The sequence below is a fragment of the Dromaius novaehollandiae genome, chromosome 5 (assembly GCF_036370855.1).
Source record: "Dromaius novaehollandiae isolate bDroNov1 chromosome 5, bDroNov1.hap1, whole genome shotgun sequence".
NCBI lineage: Eukaryota > Metazoa > Chordata > Aves > Casuariiformes > Dromaiidae > Dromaius > Dromaius novaehollandiae.
In genome coordinates, this window is record NC_088102.1 from 19,771,841 (window position 1) to 19,796,391 (window position 24,551).

General features: G+C 36.3%; 1 protein-coding gene across 4 annotated transcripts in view; it reads left to right on the top strand.

Annotated features, from left to right (window-relative positions):
- TTC7B (tetratricopeptide repeat domain 7B) overlaps positions 1–24,551 on the top strand; it is a 149,602-nt gene that overhangs the window by 49,504 nt on the left and 75,547 nt on the right. For all 4 annotated transcript variants that reach the window (XM_064512193.1, XM_064512192.1, XM_026111982.2 and 1 more), the window contains 8 exons: positions 2,913–2,991; positions 4,224–4,396; positions 9,843–9,906; positions 14,012–14,149; positions 18,026–18,109; positions 19,358–19,462; positions 21,116–21,233; positions 21,432–21,489. In XM_064512193.1, coding sequence (XP_064368263.1) covers positions 2,913–2,991; positions 4,224–4,396; positions 9,843–9,906; positions 14,012–14,149; positions 18,026–18,109; positions 19,358–19,462; positions 21,116–21,233; positions 21,432–21,489 — 819 coding nt within the window. The remainder of the gene's footprint in view (positions 1–2,912; positions 2,992–4,223; positions 4,397–9,842; positions 9,907–14,011; positions 14,150–18,025; positions 18,110–19,357; positions 19,463–21,115; positions 21,234–21,431; positions 21,490–24,551) is intronic.

Sequence of the window (24,551 nt, forward strand, 5' to 3'; positions counted from 1 at the left end):
GAAGGGGTAGCATAATACAAAGCAGGTAAAAGCTATGCACTTGCTAGGCAGGAAAGGTATGTGCCGGAATAGCCTCCCCCCAGTTCTCCCAAATATTAAAAACTGTTAACAAATCCAGGAAATGTACTTTGCTAAAAATAGTGGTGTGGAGATGTACCATATCATTCATGGTATATTTTGCTTCATTACTTTTCTCTCAAAGCATTTAACTCAGTTCTTGCGTGTTTTAGTTTGTAGTTTTGCAGAGTATTTTTTTTTTAGTACATCTTGTGTAGAAGATGCTAAGTTGTACTGTGTTTTTTTGCTCACTTGTGCAGTGGATCAGTGTTAAATGCTTTATGAAGCAAAAACTAGTTTTGTTTATTTCCTGTATGGTCTTACTGCTTTTTCCATGAGATGGTAGAACTTCAGTTGCACGTTTTAGTCCCTTCTAGATGCTTACCAAAACGTAATAGGTAACTGGTAATAATGTGTAATGGTGTTCTTAAAGACTTTTAAATCGTGTACTTTTTTCATAGTGTATTTTGTTGTTCTTGTAACACCTGAAAAGGCATGAACTTTGTATGGAAAAATTGCTATGTCCTACTTTTTAAAAGTTTTAAATTACTGTGATTTGAAGTTCTACTATGCATATATTTCATCTGCAGTAGTGAATTAGTCTTTCGAATTGACAGGTTTTTTTCCTCTGCTCTTTTTCTTTTTGGACAATTTTTCAGAGAGTGCTCCAGTTTCTTGGCCTGCATTTTTTATCTTGTTTTGAGGATGCATCTGTGAATCTGAAATACAGTCCTTGGGCGACTGCTCCATTGGCGAGAAATACGCTGTCACGCTTAGAACAGAGGACTTAAAGCTGGGATTCCAGCGGTCTCATTTTGACCCTTTTACATATTTATCGTGTGATATTAGTGAAATGGTTTATATTTTGGCTGTCCAAAGGTGCTGAATGTATCCAGCTTCCATTGAGTTCATAGTTTTTTGAAAATCAAGCCCACTAACGTTCAGTGTCTACGTTATTAGTCTATGAAATCAGTGTAGTATGTGTTAGCTATTAAGAAACTTGTATGAAATAAGTAACATCTTTCATGTAGTTACTCCCGTATTTGATATACACACAACATTCTTCTTAGGAAGGTGCTAACTGAAAATAAGGATTCTTAAATTCAGACATCCAAATAAGGAAAATTTTGTTTCCTCTCTGTGGTCAAGGTCTGCTGCAACACACGGACTTTTACAGGCAATTGTTATTTCTTATGTGACTTATGATTATTTCTTATTAATTGATTTTGAGTCACATTGAATAGTTGTTCTTATGGGTTTTGGTTTTTGGAGACGTTAGTTCTTTAGAAATGAGCTTTTATATAAAAATACTTTAAAAGGAGAACTTATGATAGTGGAAAAATATCTGGCTGTGCTGAAAGCTAAAATTTCTAATAAACACTGATAATCTTTTACCATATAAAAGGCAACATACATGACCTTTGTCATGTGACCTGAAAGTTAAAATAAATGAATTAAGCTTTCAGATAAACTGCTAAAAGTTGACGATCTCTTGCTTCAACCATTCAGGCTAACTAAGTTTAAAGAAAGAATTGTGCAAAAAAAGTTGGATTTCTTTTTATCTATACAAATTGCTGCCTTCCTCTAAATATACTTAAAATACTGATTTTCTGAAGGGCATTTTCAACTTCACCTCTACAGTGCGGTCCAGTAATAGCTTTATTTACAAAAGCTTACATGATATGTAATATTTCTTTTTCACTTTTGAACCCGTGTTATGTAAATGTTACACAATTTATACACAATCACATATAACTATGTGGCACAGAATCACATATAACTGTATGACATAACAGCAAAGATTTAAGACAGAACGCTTTTTTGACTGAGTTGCTTCCTGTTTAGAAACTAAATCACACGGAGAATGAAATGACTGTTGCACGTTATGTGTTGAGGTTGCAGAATTCAGCTGTTCAGGACTGCAAAAAGCCAACCCATTTTTTTCACCGGTTCAAAAATAAGCTATATTAATATAAAAGAACCCCTACTCTCTTTTTTTAATGCAATAAAAAGATGATGATAGCTGAGGTAACTGGTGCAGTGATCCAGAAGAATAATAGAATAAACAGAATAAAGAAGAATAAAGCTGCCAAGACCATTGACTTGAATCGGAAAAATAGTCTGTTTCTGTTGTTTCAGAAGAAAGTTCCAATCTGCTAAAATTTTTAGTTAGTATGAATCTGGTGTCTCTTCTCTGAGGATCTTGCATCTCTTTGCAAAAGCTATTTAAGCAGAAGAGGTAGAAGAAATAGAGGCAGAAACCAGAGAGGGGGAACCACCCCAAAAGCCTGCTGGAGTCGGGAAGGGAGCGCTGGTCTCCCAGTCCTCTGTCCTAACCGGGCGGCTTGCCTGCTGCATCGCTCCTCCGTAGATGTACTTTTCTGTGTAAAAAGGAATTAAAGACTTTGTTACCTGCACTGAACGTTAAAAAATTTGTTTTTTATTTCCCCCTTAAGGCATCAAGAGGCAGATAAAATCGAATGTGTTTTTCAAAGTTTGTGTGTTCAAGATGAATATTGAAAATTAAAACTACTGTAGTAGCCATCTTCAGTTTTGTTTTTTTCCTTCTGGGATTGTCACTTTTTACAAGTATTGTTTCAGTTTCCTTTCGTTCTTTTGTGCTACCTATATTTTGAAAATGTTTGTCTTTGTTCAATTAAATTGGGGGTTGGGGGTTGTAACAGTAAACAGTGGTGGGGTTTCCAGATGGATATATACGTATATATTTCACAGAAGGGAGATATTATGCAGTAAAAGAAATTGATGACATGGAATTTAGTGATTTTATCAAGTAATATATTAAAATGTTACTACATCCTAGTTGCAATACTGTCAAATTTTATGTTTATGTACAGGAACTTGACAAGAGGAGTTGGTAGATTTAGAGAGATACTAAGAGCTGTCGAAACAAGAACTACACAAAATCTGCGAATGGTAAGTTATACTAAACCATATTCCTATTGCAACATCTGAATTTTATTAGGCAGATGAAGCATAAATATGGTGGATGAGTTAGAGGACAAATAATCAGACTACAGCATATTGATCGGGATCTGTTATCCCCTGATTTGAGATGCTACGTTTCATGGTTATAGTGAATGATTAATACAAAAAGGAATGTCTGATAACTATCTTTCCCCTATTTCTCCTTATTTGTCATTATGGTTAAAAACTTGTTGTCTCTAACCATATTTTCAAGCTTAATCACAATTGCCCTGTTTATGACTTATCAGAGTTTCACAAGTGTTTCATCTTTCTCTAGTGTAGTGAGGGTAGAGAGCAGCATCTCCACTTGTGTTCTGTTAAGTTGAAAGCTACCTAGTTATTTTTTTTTCTTTGATAAAGCCTTTTAAAGAAAAAAGAAAAAGTCATAAAGATTTGCTATTTATATCATCATAAAGTAAGCCTTTACCAAAGAAGTGATACATCTTTTTGCGTCTTTGATACAGTAAAGCGCTAAGACTTTTCCTTGAAAATTACAATTTTTAAAATGTCCTAGGTGAATATCTTAATACCAGACTTTTAAAACTTGCAAAGTGGTAATAAGAAAGGTGATTAGTTTCTTAATTCATGTAATAAGTGATTCCTAACAAGCATATTAAAATCATTAAACAGTAGACTTTTAATGGAGAACAATAATATTACAAAAATTAATACAATAAAAGATGAAAGGTTTCTTATAGTCTAGGAATTAAAGATGGGAGATGCAGCTTATATGGTACTGCCCATGGTTTACATTACCCATATGTTGCTGGGAAATACTGCCAGTTTTGATAGAAATGCAGAGCTTGCTCTCATTCTATTGCATTGTATTGTGCCATTTCTAAGATACTAAACTCTGATTTTTCAGGATTGCCATATCGGGTAGCTTGTGTGCATATGTATAAAAAATTAAAAAGCAGATTGAGCTGATATTTGTGGATATATATCTGGATTTTAATAGATAAAATCACCAAATTGTTTGTTGGTGCTATTTCTCCTTTGTGTTTAGAGAATCAAAGTGGGTTCTTGTGCCTTTCAAAAACTAGTTTGCCTGCTATTTTGGATGTTTTAAACTAACAGAAAATATATTCAACGCTGCTAGTCTTTATTTGAAATAATCCTAGTGTTTTTTGGAAGACTATTCTTTGTTTTCTAGGGAAAATATTTATCTCTCACTTTTACAGACAATAGCAAGACAATTAGCTGAAATTTTGTTACGAGGCATGTGTGAACAGAGTTACTGGAATCCCCTGGAAGACCCTCCTCACCAGTCACCCCTAGATGATCCACTTCGGAAAGGTTCAAATACAAAGAATTATGCACTCAGTAGAAGACCACGGGTATACACTGGAGAAAAGTATGGCTGACTTTATATCTCTCTTGTTTCTAAAATTGCAATTGTTGTTCAGTGCACCATGCAGTTTAGCTTATATTGTTGAAAATGAAGAAGGGGTTGAGAAATGTGAAGGCCTTTCCCTGCTGTGCATATATATTGCATGAAGAGAACTAGAACAACCTGCTTCTCCAAAGAGAAGTTTGCACTGTATGCATGAGACCTTTTTGTCCTCACTTCCCAGAATGTGGTGATGTTCTATACTGGGGCATATGCTAAAGTCAATAGCTCACCTTACACCTCGGGTGCAAACGAAATCATAGTGTGCGTGGCAGTGTCTTTCTGCTGCCTAGAGTGATCCAGCTGTGCACTCTTCCACCACTTCTGCTGTGTACATCGTTAGTGGCTTGCTTCAAAGTGGTTTTCTGCCTGAATATTTTGAAACAACAAAACTGTGATGTATCCTTCTGGAGAGGAGGGAAAGCAGAAGTGTGTATTCTTTGTCTTCTGAATTGGATGACAATTCTGAGTGTCAAAATTTTAGAAGCTGTGTGCTGTTTCTAGACCTCTGTGTTCTGCTTTGTCATAGAAAGGAGAGTTAGCAATAGAGAGATTCAAATTTGTTACTGAAACATAATGAAAAACATACTTAGCAGTTTATCTAGTAATCTCAAAGGGAGTTTATTTCCCAAGACAGTTGCCTGTTAATCTTAAGCTAGGTTTGGCATTTCTCTATGATGTCACCTTTTTGTTGAGGTTTTTTTTTTTTCATTTATTCAGACAAGTTATATTCCATGATTGATTAATTCTCATGCAGCTTTGGTGTGTCTCTTCCCTCCTGAAAATGTGTGACTTTTTGGTTTTTTTAACACCAGTCACTGTTAGTATTGGTATTAAACATGGGTAGCCAGTTTTTGAAATATTAACTTACTCTAAAAACGTAATAGCTGATTGTTTTATTCATATCTGATCAAATGAAAATTGATTTCTAGGATAAAGTCATGTTCCTTAGTCACTTCTGAGAGTCACAAAAAAGTGTCCTCATAAATTTATTTATTACAGTACTTGGATGTGGCTTATTGCATGGAAGTAATGTATTCATTTCAAATCATGGTGATGAAATCTTAACCATTCTGCACCATCCTTTTTTATTTCATTGATATTAAGTTTCACTGGATGACACTTTGTGTGCTTGTTTTAGGTAATCTGCAATAAAATCTTTGCACTGCTTTGCTTGTATTCCACACACAGGTCCTTGTGGATTCACCTTATTTAATATAGTCAACAACTACTGCCTGCTTGCTTTGATATATACAGGAAAACACAGTGAACCACAGAACTGAGAAGCAGATTATAGCAGTAGAGATAATGGTCTGGTCAATGTTGCAGTATGCTGCAATATGACAGTGAGTGCTTTACTAATTAATGCAGCTGGAGAAAACTGAAACAAGAAACTCCATTTAAGTATAAGAAAAAGCTTTTTTATGCTGGTGGGTGGTCTAATGCTGGAACAGGTTGCCTAGAGAGGTTGTGGAGTCTCCATCTCTGTAGACAGGCAAAACCCAGGTGGGCACAGCCCTGAGCAACCTGCTCTAGCTGACCCTGCTTTGAGCAGAGAGTTGGATCAGGTCATCTCCAGAGGTTCCTTCCAACCTCAAATATTCTGTGATTCTGAGAAATTGGTGTGATGTGGGGTTATTTGAGAGAGGTTATTGTCTGTGGGTTTTTTTTTTTTTTTTTTTTTTAAAACAAACCTCTGTTCTCCAAATGACTTAGTTTTCTGCGAATGCTGTCCAACTTTATGATCAAAACCCAGGAATTCTTGAGTTTCAGCCTTGTCTGACTATGTCTAGGGTGCTAAGTCATTAGAAGGCAGGGTTTGGAATTATTTAAAATTTGCAGGCTTAGAGTTGAACATTCATTTTGCCAAAAGAATTACTGTGTTTCTCTACAGGTATATAATTAACAAACTGTACCCACAACCAAGTGTTTTGGTAAAACAAATACCTAGTTTGTGGATACACCTTGATCACAGCACTTACAATGGCATGTATACAGGCATGTATTGCCCAAACACTTGCTTTATCAGTTATTGATATGCCATGGTAATTAGGTCAGGGATGCAGCTACATCCATTTTTGCAGTTAAATTTGGAGATGAAACTTGCCCAATGGGGATTTTTAATCTGTAAGAGTGAAAGATAGGTTTCTTTATAAAAAGCATTTTTATGTACTGGCCACATCTTAAATATAGTCATCTTAAACTTAAGAATTAATGATTCAGAACAAATTTTGGAAATAGAAATAGATAAGGAATAGTTCATTTGTCATACATCTTTCTTCATAAGGCAAATGAAGGCCAATTCACTTCATGCCTACAGCTTTTCCTTTAAGAGACAAAGAAATTTTTCAGCCATCCTTCGGTTAAAAAAAAAATCAATTAAAAAACACTGTTTATGGTGACACTGTACTGTCTATGTCAGTTTTACTGATAACCTTTGCACTAAATGAAAATTGCTCACAGAACTTGGACAGTAGCATCTCACATAACAGATTTACAGAAGACAGGGTGAACATTAATTTCTTCTCTATAACCATTTCTGTAGAAACTTGTTTCTGCTATTTTTAGCTTTTTTTCCTAATATTCTGGTTGAGGAAATTTAAATTTATGATGAAATATCTCTTATGCTGGGTTAATTATTTTCCTAAACATTCAAACAACTGCCTGGGTTCACACAGCAAATCCTAAAGAATGGTCTGTTCCTCTCTGACAGTATTTTAGGAGACAGTATAAAGATACTGTGAGTCCTAAAACAAACCCAATATCTCTTCAGAATTTAAGGTAGATGTGCTTCTATAAGTGAGCTGTTATAGAAGCTGACTCTTTTGCATGTAACAAGGCTGTGTTATGAAAAAGCCTTGCATATTTACTAGTAGGACGCATATACTGTAAGAGACTTCAGTTACTTGAGTTACTTAGCTGTGTTTATTGAAGGTCTCCATTAATGTTTATTTCATACAACAGAAAACCCACATAATTATAGTATAATTATTACTAGCAAGTAGAATGGCCTTTATGTAGCCATTCTAGCAATTCTCCTTCCTTACCCAGAACACTTATAGCAGGTTTCTCAGGCTCAGTCTTTCAACCTTATTTTTGTTCTTTTCATTCATTCTCAACTCATCCTTTTGTAGAAACATGCTTCTTTGCAGAAGCGGGGCTTTGTCCAATACAGTTTTGCTGCTCTTGGATCACGTAAGCAAGGACTTTCACAGTCTCAACACAGCATGCAAGTAAGATATGCTTTCTTTGCTTGCATCAGAGTGAGTAAAGATACGAGATCAGGCAAGGTGCGTCATTCCTAGTATCTCATCTCCTGACCAGCAGTGGTCAAAGGCAAGTACCTAAGAGAAAGTACACTGGGACAGACTTGTAGAAAATTTTTCTCTAGGTACTTGCCCATCCTCCAGCTGTGTGGATCTGAGAGATACTGGCTGGTTTTAAATGTGCTGCCTGAGATGTTAATTAAGTGTACTTCAGTTCTTGTGAGGAAGGTGAATAGCGTATGACTAATACCACTTATGATATTACAGATCTCTGTGTTATTGCCTCTTCAGTTTTCTTTATTCCCACTTGAAGTTGTGTAAAACCTCTTGGTCTGCCTTTCGGGTGCTTGGCATTTCATGTTTCTGGTCATCTCTGTTGCTTTGCCATGTTACCTGGGAACTACCTCATTTCTGTGCCTGCATCACTCAGGACATGCATGAAAAAGCTGAGTTTGATCATCTAAATTGAACTTTTGCATACATAAGTTAAAGGAATTTTCCCCTAACTTCTGCATGAAGAGGATCTTCAGTGTTTGAGACAAGCATCAAACTACTCTTTATGAAAATATATTCAAAGATTTACGAGAAAATAATGTTTGCTTTCCTCTTGATAGTAGAGAGGGTTTTTTTTTCTTTTTTTAGTAGTTCACTTCAGGGCATCTTCCCTGTATCCTCTGAGAAAGTAATTTCCCCAGCAACTATTTCCGATTGTTATATTGCTTTCTGAGGACCATTGCCAGTTGGTCAGGCTAAATCCACTTCCAGGGTGCTTTATTCTGCTTTGGAGACTGGATAGGTAAATGGGGAGCCCAGACTGGCTCTGATGCTTCTTTTTCATTCCTCATCCCCTGTCCTGGGTGGTTCTTACTCCTGAGTAACAGTGTTTTGAAATTTCTTTGTTATGTAAAAGATAGAATAGGTCTTCTGAGGTTTAAAAGCCCCGTCAAAGCCTGGTGAGCAACTTGCATTGATTTAAAAAAACAAACAAACAAAAAACAACAACAACAAAAAAAACACCCAGCTGCTTTTCTCCTCAAATCTTGCAATCCCTGGAGTCCGCCTTGCTGTATATTACCAAAATGCTTTCACAATCTTGCTTTCAAGCACCCTGGAGATCCAATGCATTTTACTTTCCATTTCTTTTCAGAGATTTCATTACTACCTAAGTTTCTGATCCATTAAAAAAAAAATATATATGTTGTTTTAATCTCAGACAGGCTTACTTTCCTGTCAGTAATTTATTGTAGTTCAAGCACAAACCTTGGGACTGCAGGAATTGCTTATTAATAGCAAGAGGTCATTTACTATGTTTGTTAAACAGTTAGCTGTGGAACCATTGACCTGAATGAACATGAAATATTACTGAGGCTGATTCAGAAACAGTTGAGAGAAAAATCTGGAGAGTTAAAATGCAGTCACTATTGGTGAGAGAGGAAAAATTTGTGCTGGTCCATGTACCTGATGCAGCGTGCAGAAGTAGTCGTCAGGCATCCAGTGTTCACAGAAGGTAGTTAAGTCTGCAGCCTAGTCCTGTGGGAACCTTTGGTATTAAGTCATAAGGAAATGTGCACTTCAATGGAAATGAATATTTTAACTGCTTGGAAATAACAGTGGTTATGGCAAGTAGGCAGAGACTGCTGTGGATCTATTTTAAAACTTCTCAGGTAGTGAACACAACAGGAAAACAATCCTCAAACATACCTGATGAAAAGGTAATAAAAGTATTTATCCAAATATTGCCTAAAATTCAAGTCATCTTGCTTTTGCGAGGGAGCCTTGCTGCCAACCTTTGAATCAATGATGTAGATGCATCTCAGATACAGGTAGGTGCCAGAGGCCAGTTAAACTATGGATATATATTTAAAAGTTGTCAAATTGCATACAATATGGGGACATTTGGATGTATTCTTCATCTCTGACAACTGTGGTGGTTGTTCTCTTCATTTTATTTTGTCAGTGTCTTTTTTTAAAATGTAAATTTAGAGCATTGCAAAGAAATAAATTTTAACTGATTGGTTTTTACACATATGTAAGTTGCTTTCTATTCTCTTTTCTGGAAATCTTCCAGTTGTTACTATATTTGTGTAAGGTACTCCTAAGATTAATATGTTTAGCTTTAATAATTGAATTTTTCTTTCGAACAGCATCTTTTGTCCTCAAGAAAATACAGAAGAAGCCTTATTATTGCTGCTTATTAGTGAATCTATGGTAGGTAAATTGGGTGAATACTTCAATTTTTTTTTAATTCAAATAGAAATTTTTTTGCCATGTCTTGATTTTGACTTATTTACTACCTTTCATTTCCTGTTAGGAAAGCAGGCAATTACTTCTGAAACCCAAGCTTCTGCTCCTCTGAGCCAGCAGGAAGAGCTCTGAAAGCATTATGAATAGGAGTTTCTTTCTCCTTTAAAGTCAGAGTATATTGTCTCTGAGCTGAACCTAGCTTCCTTCTAGCCATAGCCAAGTGAACCCAAAACCAGGTCTTTCACTTGGCATCACTTATCAGTATGAACCACTGTTACACCATCTGTTGCCATTCAGCAGACAGACTCAAAATGTAAGTTGCTTTTGTTGTACACACCAAAACCAAAGACTACTACATGACCGGGATAAACATATATCACCAAAAATTGTCCATTGTGCATTAAAATTCAGATGTCACTCAGATTTGTAATAAATAAATAAATAAATATTTGTAGTTGTACAGGATTTACAGCAGCCTTTGCTGCTGTAATTTTTTTTTAATCTCTTGATTTCCTCAATAGCCAATTCCTTTCAATCGCCTGCTTGTGCCATTTTATCAGCGTTACATATTTTTTTCCCTCTAGCACAGTTTTATTAATCATCCATCAACTGCCATGTACTGACATTCTCATACAAGGTCAGTTTTCTATTCTCAAATGACAAAAATGAAAAGTTTAACCTGAAGTTTTCATCATCTTTCAAACTGGAGGGTGGAATCACTAGAATCTCAAAAATCATTTAGCAGTCTGTCTCACTGAACATCAGTGAGACTCAGTCTTTTAAATTATACACATGATTGGACACTTTTAAACTCTGGCATAATTTCTGTTTTGATACAGCTAAGTAAGATCAGAACAGTTTAGTGATCAGTGTCTTATTTGAACTATCTTAAACATTTACACTGTACTACAAACTACTTCATTTCTAGTGATCTGCCGTGAAGTGTTCATGACAGAATCTGTCACTGGAGAACTAGACTGAACAAACACTTCCTTGGGCCATGTCTTGATTTTGTTGCACTGTGCACTTACCGCTGAAAGGGACCCTCTGAGCTCCTGTAAGGTGCTGAACAGCTCGTGGCGATGTACAGAATTCTGATTTGAACTGTAGTCATGATATGAAGGCGGAAGCTGTCCTGGTTCTGCAGAACCTCAGACTACTCGCCACTGTATTTGCATGTGTGCTTCCTTGCAAATCAGCACGAAGAAGCCAACAAACAGATTAAAATACTGCCCTTGAGAGCCTGCTTTCAGGTTGCTTGTAACTTTTCCTTTGAGAATTAGACCTGTCTAGATATGTCAAATGTTTGTCACCATAAAACATTATGTCCTTAGCAAGCTTATTTATTTATTTACAAATAATTATTGCAAGCTATATGAGGCAAAAGACTTTGTTTCAGGGAGAGTGTAAAATCGTATGTGACTTTGGCTAAGCTATTTCTTCAGGATTTGTTTGGAGGGGAGAAGGGGAAGATTGAGTTAAAAAAAAATAATTGCTACAAACTTGTCTTTCTGGAATTTGTGAGCTGAAATATGCGAGTTCAGTACATGCTAACCCTTTCTAGCTATATTAGTTATGAAGTATCTGATCTATTATTTTGAAATGCATAAGAATGATTACAGACAATAGAATAAACGTTGTTTTTAGAGATGATATTGTACAATCAAAGTAGTATAATCCCTTGCATTGTCTATGAATGATAAACACACAAGTAAGGCTTCAAAACATGTGCCCTTTATGAATTTATTTAAGCAAATACTGGAGAACAGAATGAGAATCTGACACGTAAGTAGTTTTGTGTGAATAAAAATAGTCAAATTATTGTGTACCTACTAGCCCTAAATCATACTGCTAGTTTTAGGGAAGTATTGCACTCTACCATCATAACTTCTTATTTGGATTAGATCTAGTGTGGCATACATCCAGAAAACTGGGCTTGCCAGTAGACTATTAATGCTACTTTTGTGTCACCTTGAGTTCCCTCAATTTCTGAATTCAGAAAAGATGCTTTGATGAGTAAAATTCACATTGTAATCTTCATGAAAGGAATTTTCTGGGAAAGATGGTTCTGTGCTTTTTAAGTGTTTTAATTGTCTTATAGATAAATTTCAGAGTACAAAAAGCTAGCTGCTGCTACAGTGTATTATCATGCATAATGTGGGAAGTTGGCTGCAACTCTGCCATCACTCTTAGTGCAAGATGTCCTTGCAGTCTAGCTCTTTACACTAGCAAAGTGCAAACCAGCCTTTCCTTATTTCAGCAGGAATGGCTGGAAGGGCAGGATCTGAAGGGCTAAGATCTGCAAGTTACAGTGGGTGTACATGCTACTGCATGCCAGCTGAGCTGTGGTAAACATATGCGTTGCTCTAAGCCCATGATAAAAAGGTTGAGCATAACTTAATTTACTCACAGAAGAAAAAAGGTTATGCTGCTCGTACTTGCTTCAGGCTTGAAGTGCGTCTAGGGGAAGTGTAGCCAGCTGATACATTGCAACTTAACTAATTGTCACAGTTTTATTGTTCTGAGTGTCTGAGTCCTCAGAAACACTGAACACTTAAATTCATAAGTATATTGTTTTATAAACACACAGAAAATGATCATGCAAATATATCTGTAAGATATCTGCAGTATTTACAAGGCATCCTCTCTTCAGTATTAGCTTGGCGATGTCAGCCGTTTTTTCCCGAGCAGTGCTAGTTCATAGCATGCTCTATATTTGCAAGGAATTGAATCAATCAGAGATGAAATATGGAGTTATAAAAGTAAGAAGTTCTTGAAGCTGACTGAAGATCTATGCAGTGTAGAAAGGAAAAATCAAAGACTGCTTGATCAAAAGAAAGCAAAATTTTCACTTTTGGGATATGCGTGTGTGCGGGGATGGAAGCTGTTCAGCTGATAAATCCTGGAATGCGTGTGCATTTAAGCCCCATGTATCTCTCTGAAAATTTCTCTTTCAGTCTTTGATTATTCTGATTTTAAAGATTTATGTTCAGAGTCTAGAACGTTATCCTGTTAAAGTAGAGAAGCAGTTTGTTTGGTCTTAATGTGTCATTCGTCCCCTCTGAAAAAGGAGGAAATAAGCTGTCCATTTTACTTCAGTGTATTTAAATAAGTGTGTTGAGGGGGGACCTCAAACCCTGTGTACTTTAAAAAGAAAAAAAGGGGGTGGGTGGGAAGAAGTTTCTGACTTCAGACTACCAGATACACTAACATTTGTATCAATAGGCATTTCAAATGTGAGGAAATCTATAAAGAGAGAAGATACCAAGATAAGGCATTTCAGAGGGTTGGTGGTATAAGTGGGTGAAGTACTGGGTAGTATAGTATAGGTGGTCTTAGTTCCTGGGAGATCTGAATTTTATTCTTTGTTCTTTAAAAAGATTCCTCTGTGAACATAGTTCATTTAATCCAGTTGTACCTCAGTGTCCTCCATTCTCAAAAGGAAAAATTTAATTAAGGAATTACACTTGCAATGTGCCTTCTCAAAAAGAACTTGGAAGGACAAAGCCTTGCTGTAAAGCTGGGCTGATTCCAAGCCTGTGCTGGTGACTAGGGGAAACTTTTGTGCGAATTCCCTTCTCGGTGATAACCACACAATCACTCTTCAGGAATTATCCTGGGCAGGGTAGTGTTCACAAGGGAGAGGGTACTGTCACAATCTTACAAAGAGAAAAGAAATTGAATGCCTTATTAGTAAAGATGCAACAGAAAATTTGAATATCCTTCCAATGTGTGTTTGATTTGCATACAAAAAATAGAATTAAAAAAGATGAACTACTCATTGTACTAAAACAAAACTTCTTTTGGTTTCTGAGAAAGCTTTCATAATTTTACATGAATTCCCTAGTTTTTATTATTAGAATCAAGTGATTAAAATAGATAAATACAGAAGCCTAACTCTTTCAGCTAATGCATTAAATTGGTGTAGATTCATACTGTCTTTAAATTAGAATCTATAGATTCCAATTAATTCTAACTTCTATAAAAATCTGTAAGTAAATTCACTTGAGGAAAAATATAGGTTGGATTACAATGACTGACATGATTTCTTCTTGGCATTATGTTTCAGGCTAACCGTGACGCTGTACTGAGCAGAATACCAGAACACAAAAATGATCGTATCATCAGTTTGCAAAGTGCATCTGTAGTCTACGATTTGCTTACAATAGCCTTGGGAAGAAGAGGCCAATATGAAATGCTATCAGAGGTGTGTCCATGAGAGTGAAGATTCAGCTGTGTTTTCATTGCTTGTTTCTGTTAATCATGTTAATTATGATAGGGCTTAAGGGCTAAACAAATATAGGACTCTGTTGCTCTGACCACTCTATTTATAGAGGAGTAGGTAGTCTCCACCCAAAAAGCTTACTGTTTAAATGTACACAGGTGACTTGAGGGAGTCAAGCACAGAAATTTTATGGAAGGTGTGATAAATCAGATATTTAATGGTGCAGCAGTTCACGTGTGTTTGGGCGGAGAGGCAAAGGATATATATTAAATGGAGACAGCAGGAAGGAAAGGCAGAAGAGAAGAGTTAATTGTGGAATGAACTGAAGAGTTTGATAGAGCTAGAGATATAAATTCAAATTGCTAAACTGGAAAGGGTGAATTATAGCGAGGAAAACAAGAACTTTTTTGAATGTCCATGGACCACTGCTTTTGATTCTTCTGTTTCTGTTGGCCTGGAGAATTTAGCTGCTTCCTCTTTTGAGTTTTCATTCAAAGCTTAGAAGGCACCAAATCCAATTTTGTTGTAACTATGCTAATTTAAATACATTGCCATGAATCTACTAACGTGTTTGTAATAAGACCTAAGTGTTACTGGTTGGGTTTTTTTTCCCCTCCTGAAACATTTCTAAAGCTTATTTAATACTTTCATAATGGATAGCTAAAAGGATCCTAGAAAAAGGATTTGTGAGCCTTTATTTCAAAATTAATATTTCTTCTATACCTCATAACATATGGGGTATTTCAGAATCTTAAGAGTTTGTAAAATGGCTTTGGAGCTCATAAAAGAGGAAATGTATTACTTTCTCAGGTCTGTAGAAGCTGTATTCTGTGCCTCAGGTGTCTCATGTTTGACTATGCAATTCGCATATTTTTTTGTTCAGAAATGTTTCATTAGGAAACTAAGGTATTGTTAACGTTTTATACTTGAGAAACAACTACAGCTTTCCAGGCAGAGCAGATCTTTCTGCTACTCAAAACAGTGCTTACAGAGCGGCAAGATACTGTTGCTGATGATGATTAATTACTGGTATCCAGAGGGCATCTTTCAACATGTGTGATAAGGCATATCCAGGGATTGATTTACTGAGAAATGATGCCTTTCTACCATAATAGAAGACTATTTTGAAAAATACAAAAACAAAAAAAAAGCCCAGCTCTTCTCTGTTAATATATTGATAGTGATTGTTTTTAATCTCCATCACCGGTGGTGTTAAGCTCTGAATTTGAGTATTCTTCCTCTTGATAATAGTTCATAGCTGCAAGTTGCTCATGCACTCAGTTTTAGTCAATGCAACAGGTCTTTCATGAAACCAGGTAGTATGAAAGCTCATACAGGACTGTCATCCTATGAAATAACCTGATAGGCAATACTTCCATTTGCTTGCCGGTACAAACACTACCACCTTCATGGAGTTTTAGGCACATGTATCAAAGCTGCAGGAGATGAGTCCCCGTGCACTTTAGGTCTAAAGCTTTTTAAGGAATAGACACTGACAAGTATTTGAAAAACAAGCTTGAAGAAGTCTGATTTCGTTCTTCTTTAAACAGCTGGTAGAGGGGTACTGACACCTTTCATTTTTGTACTAGCCTAGTAACTGCAAGAGGGAAGTCCTGGGTTCCAGTTTCTGTTCTTCTGTTTTGTCAGTTTTTTTTACATTGAAGAGCCATTATATAGATGGGAATGAGCATAGACGCGAGTGATTCCCCCACTGTCTCCCAAAGTAGTGTTTGTCACAGGGGAGGCTGCTTCTCGTTTGCAGTTCTTCTTGCCTTTCTTAGCAGAAAATTTGTTTGACTTCAGCAGAAAACATGGAAGTATCTCTGTGCTCAGCACATAGCTTGAAGTCTAGGGCACTGCCCCAGAGGGCGGGAGGAAAGTCCCATCCCATGGAGAAGAGTGCAAAGCTCGCTTTCGTGCTGCTTGTGGGAGTGCTTTAGCCCCTGTGCCTGAAAGACAAGTATCACTGCCCAGTCCTTTTCCTGCTGTTTTGAGCAAAGTTGTACATTGTAACTAATGGAAGATCTACTTGGCTTTTGGATTTCAGAGCATTTTAGGAGCTGCTTGTGTTGGTAGTGATTTTGGTTACAGAAAGAAGCAGAACTATGAGGGTCTAGAAAGTTAGGGAGCCTCCAGGACTGGCCAGCATTTTAGCTGAGTGTTTTTAGCCACTGCAGTTATACAGTTCTTCCTCACTTCCTCTGTGTTCTCTTCCTCCTCCTCCTCTTCATTTCACTTGTTCTCTGAACAAAACCAAAGCAGTTGGTAACAGAAGGTTAATTATATATTTGTAAGAGAAACTCTGAAAGGTAGCGATATTTTTAAGTCAAGACCAGCAAAACATAGATTCCTTGCTGGGTTATGTCATACCATAAGGGAAACATGTATGTAGTCTTATGAACTGGATAAGCATGTACAAGTATCTGTTTGACCTAATAGAAGCTAAGCTGGAAGCTTAACTTGACTATGCTTACTGTCCCCCTCATCAGTAACAGTTACAAAGTACAGACAGATATCCATTTTGGTAGGCTTTATTAAAATTTATATCATAGTGTTATGTTTATTAGTAGGTCATGATAAGATGAGGAAAAAATATTTTTAACATCTTCCATTCTCCTTTGCCATATGTACTACTGTGTAGCACACTACAACTTTTTGGATTATTTTGACCTCACATTTAACTAGTCAATTTGCTGTCATCTTTTTACTGTCATCTTTTACTGACAGTTTTACTGTCAGTTTGCTGTCATCTTTTACTTTTTACTTTTACTTTTTACAACCAGAAAATAAATCCCGTTTTAGTTGTCCTAATAGAGATTGCATACGGTATGAGTAATTAATTCACTTACAGTCTAATGATGAACTTCTTGAAACCGTATTAGAAAGCATTTATTTTTAATGAAAATTCTATTTAGTAGCAGTCTTGATACTGGATATTGTGTGGTAAGAAAATGGGAGCATACCTCAGTTATACATAACGAACAATGCACTTACATATTTATATCTTTTTTCGGCCTCCATGCTATTCTTTGCTTCACCTCCTATTATTATGTGGGAATGCGCTACATATCTGGCTTTGCCTTCTGTAATATTAAGACTGAGTTTGAATGTTAAAAGTAATTTGAGGTATTATAGTTTAGCATATACATTATAGATGTCAGAGCAGAAAAGCTGCTTCACGTAATTGTACTCTGCAAACCAGAAAGTTGATTGCTAAATCAGTTTGTTTAATCCAGAAAAATATTCTACCTTTTGAACTCTCTGGAGCTGATCTGACTAGAAAAAAGAGCATAGCAAGAGGAAATAATTCTTATTGCCAACAGCAGATACAAAACCTTCCTAATTAGCACATAATGCTAATTTAACGTATTTAATCTCTGTATAGTAATAATTAATATCCCTTTTGGCATTGAGTTATTAAATTGAAAATCTCAGTAGAATATTTCGTGTAATAAGATTATTAAAATTCTTAGAAATACTACTATCAGGTGAGTTTAATTTTTAAGTGGTACTGATAAGTACTTGGGTGCCATTTTCATCAAGTGTGCACAATTTAGAAAATGTAGGTGTACAACTTTCCTTTCCACATAAGTCTTATCTCCTGCTTCTCATACCTTTTGTTGCTGAATCCTTCATTTAAGAGTAAGTTGGTGGGTATTTATCATTCCTTCTTTCAGGCTAAGTAGGACAGCACCTGCAGGGTTATTTAAACACATCATGAATTTTTGTTTGAATGATTTACATTTTTAATTGCATGTATTTTAGGCATGAGCCGATAAGAAAAATTTTATATCAGTGTATCTTCTTAATAGTTTAAGAATGTGCTCTCAATGAACTATTTTTTCCACCCAAAACCAGTGTTTAGAAAGAGCCATGAAGTTTGCCTTTGAAGAGTTCCATCTCTGGTATCAATTTGCGTTGTCCTTGATGGCAGCAGGAAAAGTGAGTCTGTATTTGTGTATGTAATTCTTGTATTGATGGCTATTGATAACAGTATCTGGCATTCTCTAATTTTTCATCTCTAAGTGTTTTTGAAGATGGTGCTAAGTGTATGGCTGAATTTTAGTCTAGTACTGTAAAAGGCATATGAAAATCTTTATTCTAATGATTTATAACTTAGGAGGACTAAAAACTGAAGATCAGGACTATCTTGCCAACAACCTTAAGCTAAGCTAAGTTAATTTAAGCAGTGAATTATACCACATCATATTATTGAGTAACAACCTAATTTAAATGCTGTTTTGATGAACAAATGTGGTGTTTAGGTGCAAATTAATGCTGATTCATGATTCCCCTACTCTTTTCGTTCAGAATTTCTGGCTGTTGTCTTTTTTCTATCATTGCTGTCTTTGAGACTTTGCATCCTGCACAATTAAACTGAGATGAATTATTTTAATCATCATTTTTATAAACTGGGAGCTTATGTCATCAGTTTCTTTTGCTTTTTTCCTCTTCCATTATGGAAAATAAGCTTCACTTATTGTGTAAGGTATAGGATTGATACTACTTTTTCTTAAAGGTTATTCACAGCAGGGGTATTTTGCTTATCTCCAGTACAGGGGAAAGGAGTGGTTTATTTATTTTTTTTTTTTATTTTTTATTTTTTTAGAAATTGTTATTAGAAATACACTGGTTCTTGAGGGTCTTGATTCTTCTTCCCATTCTTTGTTTTACTTAGTTATCTTCTAAGCTGTGATTGGATAGAAGTGAATGAAAAATGATTTCAAAAATGAGGAGTAATGAAAGACTGCCATAAACTCTTGTATCCTATAATAGCTCCTCATAAGTACTATCATAACTCCTGAAGAACGCTAGAGCACAGCCTGTTCTGATGCCTGTGTCCTGTTCCTGCTTTTTCATTCACCTTGCTCAGATGCTGTGAGCTTACAGGCCTAGCAAAGGTCTAAAAGCACCTCGAAAACAGTCTCTAAATCAGGTACCATTGGAATTATATTATGAGCCAATATTTCACCCAGGACACTTAGTCATAGTTCATAGTGGAAAATAACTACAGCAGTGCCCGAAGTCTTTTATTTCACTTGTACAAGTTGTTGTGACAATTTTTCAACAGAATGTTTCATAATGGTTCTTTCACATAGGGAAAAGAAAGTAGAAAATGGAAATAGGAGTCTTATATCTGTGAGATATATTTATGCTTTTAGTAATTTCCATGGAAAATATTTTTAACAGTCTGCTCGAGCAGTTAAAGTCTTGAAGGAATGTATCCGTTTGAAACCAGATGATGCAACCATTCCACTCCTTGCTGCAAAGCTCTGTATGGGATCTCTCCACTGGGTAAGCTTTGCCACCGTTTGTCTTTTCAGCAAGAGCAGATTACTCTAAAATGCCACAAAATCTTAGTGGAATAATGTCAGAAAATACTTTTGCGCTGTGACTACATGCAGCTGTCCTGTTTCAGGTACCAAGGCGCGATGTTGTTTGTTGTATTCCTTTCCTCATAGATGCAGCCGTTATATTAGAATACTTTAACATATATAGCAGCTTAGGGGAGTGAAAAGAGAGTTCACTAATTAACTACCAAACACTTTTTTTTGAGAATTAGTTCAGGTATCACTTCCCAAATCAATTTACTTTATTGGTAAATAATTCAGAAGAGGAGCTTTTATAGTAGTAACACTATGAATTTTTGAGATAGTTCAAGACTAGCAAGTACAGTTTTGAAAAATGACCTCCCATTTTAATGCATTTCATATAAAATATAAGATTATGGCTTTACTATATTACAACCGTTGTGAAACAGAAATTTAGCTTGGTTGTAAAGCTTAAAATTTTTTAGAAATTGAAACGTACATTATTGGTACATGGAGATTAAAAATGTGAATCAAGCTTCTCTCTTCTCTGTGCAAGAGGAGAATAACTTTTTTGGACGTTAATGGGACAAAAATATGTTTTATTATTCTTAAATCTTTTCAAGAAATTCTTCTGTTTATCTCATGTTTGCAGATAATGGTGTTTATGAATTCTAAATAGGGACAGTGCCTGTTAAAAAGTGTTGAATTGTATTTTAAATGGCCTCGAAATTGGTTTATCTGTACAAAACCACTAAGGTAATTGAAGATCATCATACGGTTTCCAAGATAAATGTGTAATTTTCAGAGGAATGATCTGAAAGAGATGTTACTTACCTACTTAAAAAAAAAGGGGGAGGAGAGCAAGGAAAGGTTGCAAGCAGAAATTGAGAAAATAATGCAGTGGTAGGAACATGACTTGCTGAGGCCAACAAAAGTACGGTCTTAATAATTAACATAGATCCTAGTTCTGTAAATTGTTCCCTTTGGATTGACCCTGCGTGGAGCCGCTTGCTGTACTTACCATTTACATTTACTGGAATGGATTCAGATTCCTGTTATTTTTTTATTTCTGTATTGTTAAATAGTGTGCTAGCGTGAGTGTGCAGACTGTTAAACCCTAATCTTTTATATGTTTTTGTATTTATGAGCCCCCATACTTTCAGCAATACTGTATGTGATGCAGGGATCTGAATGGCTAGGTTTTTTTGCAGGGTTGGAGCCATAGTTCTTGTAATTGATTTTCCAAAAGAAATAGTGTATGGAACAAGAACTCTTTTAACTCTGAAATGCAAAAAGGGCAGATAACATACATAGACCAGAAATTAATTTTATATTTAAAAAAAAAAAAAAAGCAAAACTCAACAAGTTTAGAATGACTTGTGTGTTAAGTGCCAGTGTTTCTTAACCATAAGATAAAGTCTTATTTAAATCTGCGTCAGGTTAAATCTGTATTCTGTACTGTGAATTTAGAAGGAAAACTAGGTCCACTGCAAAAGGAAACAGAACCCTTAAAGGTGGTGATGACTGGGATTTCAACAGACTCAGTGTGCATAATACTCATGCTATGTGTTCTGCTCACTATAATGTAAACTTGAGCTAGTTTTAGACTCACATTGATGTTTTATAATATTTTCAGTTGGAAGAAGCAGAAAGATTTGCCAAAACTGTTGTTGATCTTGGGGACAAAACATCAGAGTTCAAAGCAAAAGGCTACTTAGCACTGGGATTGACTTACAGCCTGCAGGCTACTGATGGTAAGATAAGAATAAACATGCTCATGTTCAGAAATTCCCATCTTGCCTAAAAGCAGATACCTAGCAAAATGTTAGATTCCAAAATTAAAGCTGCTTTGTGCAACCTTTTTCTCCCAGTCAATGTATTAACACTTCAGTAAAAACGTGGAATGAAGTCTTTTGATCTTGCATATCACTGATTAAATATATCCTTTTTAGCATCTTTGCGAGGGATGCAAGAGGTCTTGCAGAGAAAGGCTCTTCTTGCATTTCAGAGGTGAGTGGGTGTTAGTCTTTTCATTTCATTCTGCTGTATGTAGTGAAAAGCTTGATTATATGTTAAAAAGAGGGACTTGTAAAGATTGTAATGAAGATTTTGCCTCTGGGAGTCTGCCTTCATGAGTACAGAATGTATTCCTTTAACACTGACTTCATCATTTTCTGTCAGAAATATCTAAACTCATTCCTAAGGTTTTCCTTTTGTTTCATTTTAAAGATATTTGCATTGCTCTCTAGGATAAAATCTGTGCTTAAAGGAGTATTCTGTTCTAATCTGGAGGGAAAAAATGGTATGATGCAAAGTCTTAAGTCATGGCTGAATGTGATAGTGTTTCTAGTAGAGTTAGTTGCTGATCAGATCGTATACCAGTTTTTTGCAATTATGTTTGCAGAGGCAGAGTGATAGCTGAGGCAGCGCTGTTATGGATGAGAGGCGAAACGCAGGTAATAAGGTAGCAAGTTTGGAGAAGAGAATCATTTCTAGCTGAAGATGTAACAGCACAGGCAGTGACATTGCAAATACCCCTTCTTCAAAATGCCTTACTCGGAAGTAACACTGTTGGGGACGACAGTAGTTCATTCTCAGAGGTTTGCTTCTGCCAACAGTGATGACTATACACAGGTGAATGTGGACCACTCTACCCCAACTGGCTATAATTACAAAAGAAACAAATCTTGATGGCACAGCCAGCAGAAGTGCTGCAACATCTAAACATGCCTCCCTTTATGTTTATATACTCTTGCAAAATCCTATTGCGGCGAGATAGGTCTAAATGCTTCAAGGAGTCTCTTTGTCCATTTATGAATTCACGTGAGCAGATTTGCTATGTGAGCGTAAAATCCAGGACTTCTGGGGGTAGTGGTTGTATATCTGAGGGGATAAGGTTGAAGGAGAGTTTACCAGGCAAAATTAGAGTGAAGCTGGTACATATTGGCCATTCCTTTCTCTGCCCTCACTGTTCCTGTTTGCGTAAATACGCTTTAACACATCTTTGTTCTTATAGTTCCTTAATGGTTTTGGGAGGTTTTTTTACTTCAGTGTTCTTGCTCCATGTTGAAACTGAATTTTCTACCTCCTGGTTTGCACTTCAGGTCCTTACCTGTCCCTGTTATCACAGCCTTCATCCTCACTGTTTCAAAAATACTGTGCTAACCTTTGCTCGCCATTGCTGTCCATTCACCTGCTGGTAGCTGCTTTTTGCTCCACTTTTCAGGTCCTAATATTGATTTGTTTCGTTCTTCTGGTCCTCTTAAACAGCAAGGGACATAATGAATTCCAGCCTGAAGCTAATCCATTCCAGTTCAGCTCCTTATCCTTCCTTACTCTTCCTTATCCTCCCGCTTACTGTAGTGATCCTAGAGCTCGGAGTTATTCCCTGCTAAGGGGCTGCCTGGAAAACTTCCCTTTTCTGAGCTTCAGAAGTGAGACGTTTTGGCTGTTTTATGCATAGTTTTAAACCTGTAAATGTGGGGATGCTTTTATTGCTAACACTGTTTATCATGTTAATTTTAAAAAGGATAAGTGATGTTTGGGCTAACAAAAAAATAAAAGCAATACAGGGTAGGTTACTAGAACTATTTTTCGAATGATACTCAGCTTCTCACTGCTTCTGAAAGTATTTTCCCCACTCTATTCAAATATTGTTTAGTTGTATTTTATGTCACCTTACACCCAGGAACTTTGCAGTTTCATTCTCTACAGCAGAACAAGCCTCTAGATGCTTTCTTAGCTGTTGAATTTCCAAGACTTCCTAGCAGTGAACAGTGCCAGCTGAAATCTGAAAACATATCTAGCATCTCTTCAGTGAACCATTACAGATGTCCTTTAGCTATGTAGTATGAATGGAGCTTTAATTTTGTAGTGATATGGAGCTTTGAAATAGTTGTGCTAACTAGCAGAATATAAATTTATACACAGAACGTCTTGGACACATGGGGATTAACTACATCTGCTTTCTCTGCGTCTCTGTGATTCTTTTCTTTTCCGATCGATACCACCTACTAGCAACTGTTCTGTATTTGTTTAAGTGCACGTTCCAGTTTATTCATGCTTAAATTATATATTCGTCCTGTCTACGGGCATTTCCCAAAATTAACTTGTACAAAGGTTTTAAGTTAAAGTATTTTTAGAGGTTTTACTGATGTACAGGGCATATGTTTTGAAAACCCTACTGAATAATCGATATTGCTGTTGGTGATATTGCTGATATGAGAATCTGGGCTAGAGTGATTTGGCCCTAGAAAAGAATTGAGCTTCTGCACCTGAAAAAATCCCATTGTTTCCTTCTAAGAAAAAAGAGAGCAGATGTTTTGGAAGGTGATTGTTTTGAAAGGTGATTGTTTGGGGCATTAACATGTTTCCATACTTGTGTTCATTAGCAGGGACTCACACCTGCTACATCAGCTCTCCTGGAAGTATATTTTCAGTGTGGTTAATAATGTTGGTTTGGTTGTGTTGATAACTTAGGTATGCAGCGTTACAGAAAAGTTATTACCAGAGCAAGAATACCTTATGCTCAGCATGCCAGAGGGCATGCCCACTTTCTCACTTTTTAAAAATAAATATTATTCAAGAGGTGGAAGCTGAAATTCTCCATTTATCTGCTAAACAGTTTATAAAAATAGCAGCTATACTAGTCTGCCAAGTTTGTTTGTTTTGGTTCTGTTTGTTTTTCTTTTTTACTCTTACCTACAGGACCAATTCTGGAGAAACTACTGCAGCTGCAAAGACCTTTGCTTATGCCCAATGTCAAGGCTACCAGTTTGTGGTACTGGCTGTTTGAGAAGCTGCTCTTGCTGTTGGCGCTTTCATGCAGTGCTGAGGGGGTGTTTGTTTTACCTACCCCCCCCCCCTTTTTTTTTTTTTTTTTGACTTTTAGTGCTTTTCCCAAGGTGTGAATTGGATTATTTCACAGAAGTCACTGAATAGTTGATAGATAGTAACAGCTTTATTCTGAAGCTGAGTGACTGAACCAGTGCTCCTAACTTTAAATCTTCTCTTGTTCCCAGAGTTGCTTAGTCTTGCTTAGTTTTTGAATTAAAATTTTAGACCAGAAGACT